The following is a 12,741-nucleotide window of genomic DNA, read 5'->3' on the forward strand; positions in this document are numbered from 1 at the left end:
CTATGATCAAGAGAATTTCTAGACAAGCAAGTGGAATAGTGGAAAGGGGAAAAAAAACTCACAGAGCTTCAAGCGTGCAAACAGCACCAAATAATTCTTTCATTTATGTGAAGCAGGTTGCAGGAATGCATATGAAGGTCTTGTTTAGGCTTTAGTTTACAGTCAAAAATAAGTCATCCACCCTACGTGATTCAGCTTACAAACGCAAACAAGAGAAGCACTGAAGTAATACCCTAGTACAAGACAACCTTGAAGTGAAAGGACATCAATACTGTGCTATTTCTAACAGAAGGCACAATTTACCTGCAAACTGAGCGCTACTCACACTGATAAAACGTGAATAAAGTCATAGCTTCTTAAATTTTAGGAAGTAAATTGTTGCTTTGGTACTCATCAACTGCTCAGCTTTGCTTTCAGTAACACTGATGAAATGTAACAGACAACCCACCACAGAACCAGAGCTTTCACCAGCTCTGAGAGATGGGCCCTCAGGACAACATCCCTCATGTGTCAAATTTAACTAACCCCATTAACAATTGCAGGATGTTGAATAAGGTCATTTTTGCATGCATCATAAGTTCATGCTGTCCTCTCGTTACCAGTAACAATGGCTAGCGAAGGTCCAGCCAAGAGAGATTTTTCCATAGATGCAAACTACTCAGCTTCGCTACAGTCACACCTGCAGACCAACAGGCTAGCGAGGCTGAAAAAAAAAAATTAACTAGTCATTTATGGACTGTTTAGCCACAAAGATGAGGATGCAGCAAAGCTAGAATTTTTGGAGGTTTTTTTTTTACTTAATTGTCCTTGAAAAGCTGATGATAGATAAACATGAAATAAGTCTAAATACTTTGACAGCTGCAGGCTTTCAGATGTTTCTGAGAAAGTGAAGATAGTCTTAAACAGATGACAAAGGAGTAGTTTGTACCCAGAGGTGTTAGAAAGTCATAAAAGTGGCTGTATAATTTTTCCCCTCGGGCTAACCCATGGCTATGAAATTGCCATCTCAGGGATACAGATACTAAGTACAGTTTAATGCAGGCTTCCTCTGTTAGCTGTTATGGCAACATGGCAAGAGAAAGAAAAAAATACGTATCAGAACAGAGTATTTTTGGCATTGAAAAAAACAGAACTGTAGAGACTGCCATGCCTTCTTTTGAACTAAGTGACAGATGAGGAAAGATGCAGCTTCTGAATTTTTTGTTTATATCACCTTTCAGCTATTCTCAGAACATAATTTAGTTATCCAGCTACAGGAACTGCATCAATTACCACTGGAAGTGCAGCACACAGCTAGTCTCTGCTGTGTCATTTTCAGAAACAAGGCATCTTCATTTTTGCAATAACCTACACAGAGGAAAATCAGCCAAGGAACAGCGCAAGTATTTTCACTAGAGGTCTGTGAAGCACCATGGTAAACCCTTCTCTCCCATATATTAAGAAGCATAAGCATAACGCATGGCAGCAAGCACAGATATAGGAGCTTTTAAAGACAGAGCACTGAAAGCAAAGCATGCACGGGGCAATGCAAGGGCTAGAACCCGACAGTTCCTCATTCCAGCATCAATAACATCTCCACCACATACATGCTCTGGAAAATTCATGGATTCAGTCCTATTAAACATACTAAGCTCGCTCAGGTCTGAAAACTCAACACATCAATGCACTATCCATTCTGCCAGTACATGCTCAAGACAGTCCAGAAAGCTTAAGTCCTAATTACCTCCAAAACCCAGTGGCAGAAATACATTATTAGCAGCAAGGTCCACAAAAACTTACTATATTTTCAAGCCTGTAATTATCCAGACAATTTAGCTAAGGATTTGTCTATGATAGTACTTGAGAATGCTTCCCCTATGTTACCATATTGGGATAACTGATATTTCTTTAGGGATTTCTGTATTTGTACAGCTTGAGGAGCATTAACGTAACTGAAGTCTTTCACAGTCTAGCTGAAATAAGAGACTACTCTACTCCCAAGGCAAAGTTGACTGGTGTGTGAAGCTACTTTCACCTTGCTGGCAAGAGAATAAACTCTCCTTCTACCCCCCACATACTCTCCTGTTCCTTTAAAATCCATTTTCCCCATCCATTCAGTGTGAAATGCAGGGTTCCAGGGATTCCAGCTGGTTCTTGTCTTACAGGTATGTATTTCTGTGTCTTTAAAACCCAAAAGTATATAAATCAGCGTTCCTTATACCAATATCCATTGCTTCACTAAATCCTTACCTGAAAATTCTGTAATACTTCAAGCAGTTGAATAATGTGTCATCTTCCCTGAGATGCATTCACAGCCACCCTAGCGTGTCCCTGTATACTGCCTCATCTGCAATTTACAGGGAACCAGATGATGCAATAACTTCCTAATAAAGTCATATCAGTAAAATAAAGCTGCATTCCAGATCAGAGATCAGAGCAGTAAACTCATCATAAGCTAGAGCTGAAGTGGTGATTTTTATCGGAACATAAACACCACAAATCAACTATGCATGATGCATTACTTCAAGGCGTAAAAGTAGTTTACAAGCTGTACCCTTTGCAACTGAAGGCTTTATGATGGTTTGGAAATCCATATATATCTGAAGACTGGCACACACAAGCTCCAGGACTGCCAAAGTTCTACAGCCTTCAGAACACTGTGCATAACGCATTTATTTAAGTACTCCCTTCTCTATGAGACTGACTTCAATATCAATGTGTGGAGGAAAGGGAACGCCACACGTGGAAACATCTGGTGTTAGGAATAACTGAAGTTTGGCTGGTTTTCTGTGCTTTTTTTCATGCTGGAAAGCAAGAACTACAGGCACCTAGTGATGGAACTGAAAAACATAAGACCCAGAGCTGTTTTAAAATATGGATGCTCTTTTCTTTAAAAAAAAGTCAAAGTTAAAGACGACAAATAAACAAGGGTTAAGAGGACAGAGCTCCTTAGGCACACAAAGTAGCATAAGCAAATAAGAAGGTATCTCTAAAAGCTGAAAACCTTTTCAAAAAAGTTTATTAAAAAAAAAAATGAGGTACCCTTCCCTCAGTAGGGTCTTTTTGGTTTAGGCTGCCTATGTGGAAATCACTGGCGAAGTTAGTCAGATATATCTGAAAGTCTCTCTCTAACATTTTGGAGAAAGAATACTAGCTAGAACATTTTAAAACCATTATGCTGCTAAGCAGGGAGGAAAACAAAACATTAACATGCGATATTTAGGATCAGCCTAGAATACACTTTTCATTTGGTTCACTTCAGCATCTGCCTTCTTTGTCCCTACTTTTGTAGGCATTTACACTATTTAGGAAGTTGGCTCAGAGATATATCTGCAGTATCCAAGTTTCTACCACAGGCTTTTGGGGACAGCTGCTGTCTCCCTATGTGCTTTTGTGGCACCAGGCATCTCGTACAACTGAGCATCTGTACAACTGCAACTACTCAAGTAAGACATGGCAGATTCAGTATATTAGATCAAGTCCATAAACATCACAGTATTATGAAACAAAACCCCTTCAAGTTACTTAAAGCGTCTTCCAAACTATATCACCATCTGTGGGAAGGAGTCAATATTTGAGACTAGTTCAGTTCTTACACTTAAAACAGCATAGGGTAAAAGCTTTACACAGATAAGCTTACGTATTTCTGCATCACACCCAAAAAAAAAGAAGTCAGTCATAGGTGTCACAAACACTTATAAATGCATAAAATGCTTGTGTGATAATATGCCATTGGAAGCTTTGGGTAAATTCATCCATGTCAACAAATGTAAGAGCAATGCATGCAGACACTGTAGAAAATCTAACTGGAAATACAACAGCAGATGAAATTCACCCTGGCTCTCGCTATTGTGAGATCTTTCTACACTTGTCAGCTTTTACTTTCAGTAACCTGGAAAAGCACTCGGTGTTAGCAGCAAACTGTCACCTTACAATACACCGATTTTCTAGATCATTTTGAACCTACTGAACAGTAGGCACTTGTTGACCTACACTTTCATTCATTGTGAGAAATTATTTATCCTTTCAAACAGTTAACCCATGACAAGACCTTCACTTCTACCTTAGAAGGCTAGAAACACTTAAAAAGTTTGAGAAACACAGCATCACCTAAACCTAACCCATTTACACAATTTCCACATCCTTCACAGAGCTGATCTGTGAGCAGAATTTTCCTCTAAAAAAGCCAGAATGAGGATGAGTCAACATAGCATATTTACAAATATGCACTACAGAAGCTACCAATTCATGAAGTAACACTCTGAAGGGAGATCCTGTATCTCTTCTCATGTATCTAGGAAATACTGAAACAAGGTACAGGAATACTAGTGGCATACAAAATGTCAACTATCACGATTCTTTATTCTCATTTATCAAATCTCCAGAGACATCAACATCCTTCAGCATTTTGATCCTATTTAAAAAATCCACATAACTATCAATTTAGACCAAGCAAAGTATTTCCTACAGTTGACTTAAACTGTCCTCCTGTACTGAATTTCACTAAATTGGCCTTCAAAAGAGAAAGTTGCTGCTTGGAAACTGGAAATATTAGACACCAAAACATACACATTAAGTTTCTCTAATTGACACTGGCCTAGGATCAAAATGCCCAAGGAATGACAAGGTTTGTTTTTTCAAAACTATTTATTCCCAAATCCTGAAAAGGTCTACTGATCTGCAACCACTAATAAACCCTGGAGACAACAGCACGTCAGAACATTCCACTTGGTTCAGAGTAAAAACCCTTAAAGGCTCTTAGACTTCACATGTCTTGGCTGTGCCTCATGCCAACTGATTCGTAAAGCTGTTGCATACTGGAGCACTGCACAGAGGAGACAGGAGGACAGAAGTTGTAGGTACAGTTGAGAGGTCATGAGCTGCTCCATGGCATCTCCTTGGAAGAGGATGATTTGACAAGGACTGCAGGAACCTTGCCAGATCCATACACTGAAGGGACGGCGGGGAAGTTCTAATTCAGGTCTGTTTGTCCATCAGCAGCTGTGGTACATACACTGGAGGTTCACCCCAACACTGCAAGCAGGTCCTCTAGACCCTCTTTTTAAGACTAAGTCATCAGCTACTCCAGCAGTGCTGTGAGCATTTTTTCCTTTATCCCGAAAGCATTATTGTGTGTTACCCATATGATAATACAGGATAAGATGCAACTTTTACCATACTACGCTCTTGTCCAAGCTTAATTATTGAGTGGCTAATTTAACCACTGTCACTGATTAATTAGAACAAAAGAGCTAGAAGTAGAACAAGCACAATACAACACAAAACCAAGAATAAATTCTATTGGAATCTACTCTGTTTTTTAAAATTCCATGTCAACAGACATTTCCTTTTAGCAAATTGTTTGTGAACATTTGGTGTCCCTATTAGAGAAACATCTGGAGTCTTTGTTTTTTAATTTACTTCTCAACATTTGAGATTGACCTTTTCATTTCTAAATCAGGTTTTATCCAGATCCCTTTAGAAGAAAAAAAAAAAAAAAACAACCACCACCACACCACTGCTGGTTTGCAAGTACAGCAGCCGCCAGTTCACTTGTACCTCAATAAGTCACCAAAATCCTAGACTATGCCTCAGCAGGCCTTCTTCTGAACTCCTCTGTAGATTATATCCACGCAGGGAGTCCTTCTAGAACTCCATTTCTAAAGCCACACACGTTTCTTTGCACTTTTCTCTCTTAAGTAGGTCTCCTCTTCAAAATTCCCCATACGTTCAACTCCTCCTCCATTTTTTTTTTTTTTAATTCCCCTATCTTGCTTCCTCTCAGCCCAAGACCCTTCCTACTTTCCATTTGACTTTCCTGACCTTCCATCGCACCCTGTATGGTTTTTTTCCTCCCAAATCCCTTTATAGCCACTTTATTGTATCAACTCATCTCTTCTACTGTCTCTCCTACACAGCCGTCCTCTGCATATCCCTTCTTTCTCCCATCCCAGCGTTACCCTGCTAGAGTCAGGCATGAGGAACTTGAAGAGAAAACATACGCTGCTCTTGGCACTGCTGACACCTTGCATCCCAGCCAGGCCTCCCAAGCTCTACGGAAGCTCAACTGGATGAGGCAGGATCCCAGCAAGAAAGGAAATTAATCCCTTAAACATCAGAACTACCCACACTGGTTTGTGCAGGAAGAAAACACGGTAACTCCTTTTTGACAGGAAGGCCCTACTTCACTGCATCCTGAGCTAGACAAACATACACACTAAGCGGCTACAAAGCAAGAAGAAAAGTGAAAGAAGAGACAATTAAAATTGTTGCACCTTCTTTTCTACCGCTGTTCTTCACTTTCCCAACCTCCCTATAAAGGGAGACAAAGGAAAGGAAGGTCTAGCTGTTTATCTTTACTATACGGTCCATAAAAGAGATGAGTCCCAGTTTGCCCTGGGTATTATGTCACGCACCCCTCCTTATCTTAAGGAGGTTACCTGCTGGGTAAACAGTGAGAAAAATAGTAAAACCCATGGTTCAAGTCAAACAGAAGCAACACTAACCCAGCCTACAGGACTGGACCCTGGAAGACTAAATCCTGCTTCAGCATCATACCAGTAAACAGAAGAGCAGCCATGTGCAGTGATGAAAGGACTAAGAGTAAAAAAAATAACTTATGATACAGCTAAGAAAAAAACCCAAAAACTTACAAGGATATAAAATGTAAGGACAATTTTACCTTTATACAGCTCTATTATGACAGAAACCGGAATATCATGTTCAGTTTTGTTATTGCCCATTTTGCAAAGGATGTTAGAAACAGTAAGTGCACGACACGCACAGAGGTTTGAAGGCTACGGGAAGCGCCTTACTGTGAGGTTTTTTTTTTTTCAGCTCAGGCTATTTGTCCTACTTGATTACAACCTCTAAACACCTTTGCCAGGAAAAAATGTCAATATTAAAGTGTTATTTAATCTGCTACGGAAGCTCACAAAATAAGCTATGACAAGAAAGTGGAAAAATACAAGTGGGAAATTAGACTTTTTATACTTTTTTCAAATAGTTGGAGAAATCAACTCCTGAATTTGTCAAAAAGTGGTGGAATCTCAAACTTTTCATACCTTCATGAATTTCCTGAAGTTATGCTCTGACAAACAAGTAACAAACTCAAAACACAATAACCACATGGAACTTTAACATTTCACAGTATACAGTAAAATGAATTACACAAGCCAAAGGTCTTGGACTTTTTTTTTTGTTACCTCCTATAACCCAAGCTACATTCATTTCAGAGGTTTCATACCTCAAATACCGAGAAAAACAGGCCAAGGAAAATGGCTCAAATATCACAAAAGCTCTCAGGATTGCATGGCCTCTGGCAGTCACCCCTGTCCTCTAGATTTCTGTCTGTTAGTTCTCCATTTCTACTCACATTTTTGACAGAAGCTAAAAAAATTAACAATTTGTTTCTGAAGCTCAACACCAGCATCAGGTCTGAAATGTTTCTTAGTCTGGTTGTTCAGTCCTATCAAATTATTTAAGTCATGTTCTACTCACTGAACTGATTTTTGGCTGATCAGCCTGCTCTTGAGAAATAAACCTTTCCCCTCCAGTAATCTTAACACTTCGAATTCAACTCCGTCTCACATTTTCCCAACGTAAGCGCTTCAAAAGTCTTCAGAACTTGAAGGTCTGAATTTTGTGGCTCTCACTGCGCGTTGTATATCAATACAAGCACTTCAAAAGCATGGAATTTTTCTGTGCAACAATTCATATATTATTAACAACACGGATGTTTGCAGAACTTACCTCTTTCTCAGTATCCCTGGATATACAGGTCCATTGGTTTTCCTTCACACTGTATGCCCAGAAATCAGCCAGATCCTGAGTTCCATCCCAGCCACCAAACAAATAAACAGTTTCTATTAAAAAAAAGGAAGAATGTGTTAATTTTATTTTAAAAAGAGAATGCCTTTAAACAAGCTAATACCTACAAAACACCTGTGACAAACAGACTATCAGAAAAGAAACTGAAACCTGTTCTTACTTAAAGCACCACTCCTCTTCGAATGGAACCAGTCACCAAAACAAAGAAATGTGGTTTGGTTTAGTAATGGAAGATTTTAGGATTGGTAGACAGCCAATTCTCAAGGAGTCATTTTCTATTTCTACATTTACATAAGAGGCAATCAAGTCCACAGCCTTCTGATTAAAATTCAAGAAAGACAAATGAACAATATTTAACATTTTGGATTCTGTGCATTTTAGTCTATCAATGACATCTCAGCTTGTGTCCCATTTGGTGCAAGATCTATAGATTAGAAAGACTTCTGAGACAGCAGCGGCAAAGCTTTTCTGTTTAGTCCATCCCTTACAAAGGAAAATTTACTTCAACAATGAAATCCTCTTTAAGGGAAATTACTTGCATAAATGCTGCAAAAGCAAATAAGTAGAAGAGTTACACATTTAAGTCAGCGTTTCAGGCCCATCTTTAGAGCCTGTTACCTTCAACCCACAACCACTCCGTGCACAGCATGTTCAAAGGCTTCTCAGACTTGCTGATAAAACTAGATGAAGCCTCTGAACATGGGAAGCATTCAAGGAAGAAGTCTCTGTTCTGACATGGAGAGATAACTAAGTTGCTCCCATTATAGAAACATCACTATCTGGTCTCATATGCTAAAAATACTTCATTTTTAGACTGCATTAAAACACAACACAAAGCCAAGTCCTAGAAGAACAAGCCACTGAAGACTTGCAGAGCTTTGAAAAACTCCTTTAAAATCCACAAACCAGTTCTATTATGGGGGTAATGGCCAATTTTTAATCCAACACCAATTAAAGAGCAGAGTTAGAAGCGTGATTATAAAATGGGAATAGTCCCTGACCCTTACCTACCATCAGGATAGTGGTCATCACCATGGAAAGGTTACCCTGGTTCATTAACTTTAATTACCCTTCCTCCTGGACTCAGGGCTCCCAGTGTTCCCTGCAAAGAGCAGGTCCCTTTGTGCACATAAATTCTCACAGCTCACAAAACCCACATTACCACAACAGCTTCATTGATAGCCGAGAAAAATAAAAGATCTGGCACCAGCTAAGTATCCTATTGGGGCCTTGCCAAAACGTCATGCCTGCCTGTAAAGGCTTTGTTGTCTCAGATGAAATTTAATAGCAAACCTGAATGAATCTGATGAAAACTCAGATTTTGAAAGTTACCTAAATCAAGCTGACAGAATTAAATGGCATGTAAGCACTGAAAGAGGGGTACAATCATACAGCTAGTGCAAACTGTGAGCATCCCCAGAGTCGAGAGCAACTGTGATAACACAAGCATACATGAACAGTTTGCCAAACTTATTTTTCATCTCGAGGTTAAACTGTAGCTTGGATGAAAGAAAGGCTCCATTACTATCTAGACTCAGAATGACTATCATTTTTTAGTCTTATGACTTATTACAGAACTACACACATTTTTAGAGGCGGCTTCTGTATTTTTAAAGGAACATTTCTTAACGCTTACGGCGTTATGTATCTGTTGCTGGTAATGTCAAGAAAATAATTTTTCATAGTTCTTCTAAAGTTTGCAATTGTTCTCCCATGGTATAAGGAAAAATTAGTTGTTTGGTGTTTTGGCGGAGTTTTTTGTGTTTGGTCATGTTGTTTGGGGTTTTTGGGGGGTTTTGGTTTTTGTTTGTTTGTTTAAGTCAAACTTCATTCTGTTCTCCAACCAGTGTCACACCGCCTGCTCTATCTGTCAATTCAGATTTTGTGGGGAGGGTTATTCTTTTGCCCTGCATGCAAAGATCCAACCAGGAGAGTCCCAGGATGCATGCCCAGCACTCCCAGGCATTGCCACCCAAACTACGTATCGGCAAGTACTCAAAGAGGGCAGACACAGGGAAGAGACCACAAACTTCCAAGCAGCAGGAGTGGGGAAGCTTGAGGGGAGCACAGCAGTCTCACATCAATATAACTATTTCTACTTTAGTAGCACTAGGGAACTCAAGATGCAAGCACGGCATCTTGCTCTGGCACAGGGAAGGATTCTTCCTTTGTATCCGAGCAATATGTAACACGGCAATATTGATGCTGCTTTATTAAAGCAAGCCTCTATTCTGCTTTAGGGACAGAGCAGAAGAATTTTCAAACCTACCTGCAAGGCAACAAGAAAAACATGAAAGCTGTTATATTTACCCAAAGCTTTTACCAGCTACATTTAGGAAGTCTAATTTCTCCTCCAGCATCTGAACCTTATCTCCTCTACGTTTATTTCTGAATGCAAATTCAACACTTTGAATTAAATATGTTCTGTGAATATTTCTAAACTGCTTGCTCAGTCAAAAATGTTTCTATAATGTCTGAATTCTTTTCTTGCCTTACTCTCTGGAAGACTAGAAAGTGCCAGAGCACTCCTCAAATTATTAGAGAACGTACGTTCCCAAAAATTAACATATTTCCTGTCAACTTCTCCTTAAGTTCTATTTTTCAGAAGAGTATGCAAAGCAGCCTTCTCCAATCCCAGTCAAATACCAAAAATCCTGGAGTAGTTTCAGTCTAGATTCACATGTTCTCCAAGTGAGCTTTTCTAACGTCTGTTAACTCCACCTTCTCTGCATGGTGAAATACTTGGTGGGATTCTGGTACAGCGGGTCTTCCTCATTCAATCAGGATGTTACATGGAAAATTGCTAAAGCCAAGCTGATAAAAGATGCTTGGTATGCCTGAGCATCCCTGTTTTTACCTTCTAATAAATAGGCACAATGAATACATTCCAATCCTGGTGACATATTTAACGAACACTTTGGTCACATGGTATTTTCATGTCTCTGCTAGAACAGTTCTCCATAGAATATGAAAGAATTAGGGACCTAAAACACCTCTGCAAGTCATCCGGTCCATCAGTCATCACCCAAACCCCCCATAGTAGGGCTAACTTCAGCAACAGACCAGGCTGCACAAAGTATTCGGTTACACTTTGAGTATCTCCAAAGATGGATATTTTAGACTGTCTGGACCCCTGCTCCAATGACTGATCATCTTCATTACAATTTTTTTTTTCCTAATATCTAACTGGAATTTCCCTTGCTGCAATGTGTCCCTTGCCCTTCATCCTATCCCTCTACACCTCCCAAAATGAGTCTGGCCATCTCCTCCATGCTCTCCTACCGGCTAGTTCAAGACAGCTCTAAGATCCTCCCATGAGCCTTTTCTTCTGCAAGCTGAACAAAACCAGCTCCCTACGCATCTCCTCATGTATCATGTGCTCCAACTCCCAACAACCTTGTCGGCCCTTCACCGGGCTCACTTTCAGATTGTCACCACCCTTATTGCACCAGAGAGCCCAAACTGGGCACAGTACTCCGGATGTGGCCTCAAATACCAAAGACAGGAACATCATCCCTCCCTTTAACCTGCTGGTCATAATTCTGCTAATATGGCCTAGCATGATGTTGGCCTCCATCGCCCCAAGGACACATTGCTGATGCACATTCAGCTGTCTGCCACCTTGCAAATCTTCCTTCCATGCAGTCAGTCCCCAGCCTGTACTACTGCACACAGCTGTTATATCCCAGGTTCAGGACTCTACATTTCTTTTGGCTGAATCTCACAACGCTCTCCCTGCAGCCTGTCAGGGTCCCTTTGACTCACAGCCCTATTCTCTAGTTCATCAACCACTGCCCTCCCAATTTACTACCAGCCCAAACTTGCTGAGGGTGTATTTGAGAATCAGTGTCTCTAGAACTAAGGAGTACTCACCTCAGAAGTAAAAAATCTAGGCATAAGATATCTCAAAAGCCTTCTATGAAAGGATGTCACTTCCCTATGTAGTAACCGTAGATTTAGTTATCTGCAAGCAGCACTGTTGACTTTATAAGGAGCACTCAGAGCACAAGTATAAAGCCAGACCTTAAGTTTTCTGAAAGTATCACACCACTCAGTTTCTGAATCACAGTTCAGTGTAAACGGTGGCTGGATGTAAGTTTTTTCAGGCTCGGGCTGGTCTGGGTAGGCATACAGTCTTCCTCTCAAATGTGAAAGCACCGTGAAGTTGAGTAACCTCCAGGATTCAGCAGCTGTTTGTGTTTCGGAGCTTAGAAGCCATCTGTGTTTTGTTTTAGAGATCTCTTCATCTTGTACACAAGTCCTGTCTTTAAATATCTTATGGATAGCAATGTTTTCCTCAGGCAAAACAGCATCCTTCATGTCTGCTGCTCTCACTTCATCTTTTTCATCTTTCCATGCTGCTTTTGAACCAGCCTCATAATTTCCACTGTTGCCCACATATGCTATGGGCACACTATGCCCACTGCTCTGAATAATCTCCCACTGTTCCCAACCTACAGATTTGTTCTCACTTATCTAATAGAATGAAGTAAGCAGATTTCCTTCCTAGGAAAAGAAAAGCCAAATAATGTACAACCAAAAGTACAGAGCAGTTTCACTTCGGTGAGTGAACAGAGTTAACACATCAATAAAGACCATTTCACTAATATCTTCCTTAAAAAATGTTTCACTTGCCGAAGAGAAGAAATGCAGAAAAAAAATCATCCTTGTTGCTTAGCTATTATTTCTAAAACAGGCTCATCAGAAAACTTCAGAAGGCCTTATCTAAATGAAATCAGAGATGAACATTTAAACAAACAGGTTATATCACAAAAGATTTTTTTTTTAACCGAATGATTCCTATACAGTCTATAATTCTGTTAGCAAAATAAATTATATGGCTTTATGGACTACACTGTCGTTCACATAAAATTGGGTCTGCCCTATAAGAGCAGAGAAGATCAATTCCACCTTAACTATGGAATTATAAAC

General features: G+C 39.9%; 1 protein-coding gene across 2 annotated transcripts in view; it reads right to left on the reverse strand.

Annotated features, from left to right (window-relative positions):
• The window catches only part of MKLN1 (muskelin 1), a 101,088-nt gene that overhangs the window by 40,206 nt on the left and 48,141 nt on the right, over positions 1-12,741 (reverse strand). For both annotated transcript variants that reach the window (XM_075516969.1, XM_075517061.1), the window contains one exon: positions 7,732-7,844. In XM_075516969.1, coding sequence (XP_075373084.1) covers positions 7,732-7,844 — 113 coding nt within the window. The remainder of the gene's footprint in view (positions 1-7,731; positions 7,845-12,741) is intronic.

The sequence above is a fragment of the Mycteria americana genome, chromosome 1 (assembly GCF_035582795.1).
Source record: "Mycteria americana isolate JAX WOST 10 ecotype Jacksonville Zoo and Gardens chromosome 1, USCA_MyAme_1.0, whole genome shotgun sequence".
NCBI classification, from domain to species: Eukaryota; Metazoa; Chordata; class Aves; order Ciconiiformes; family Ciconiidae; genus Mycteria; species Mycteria americana.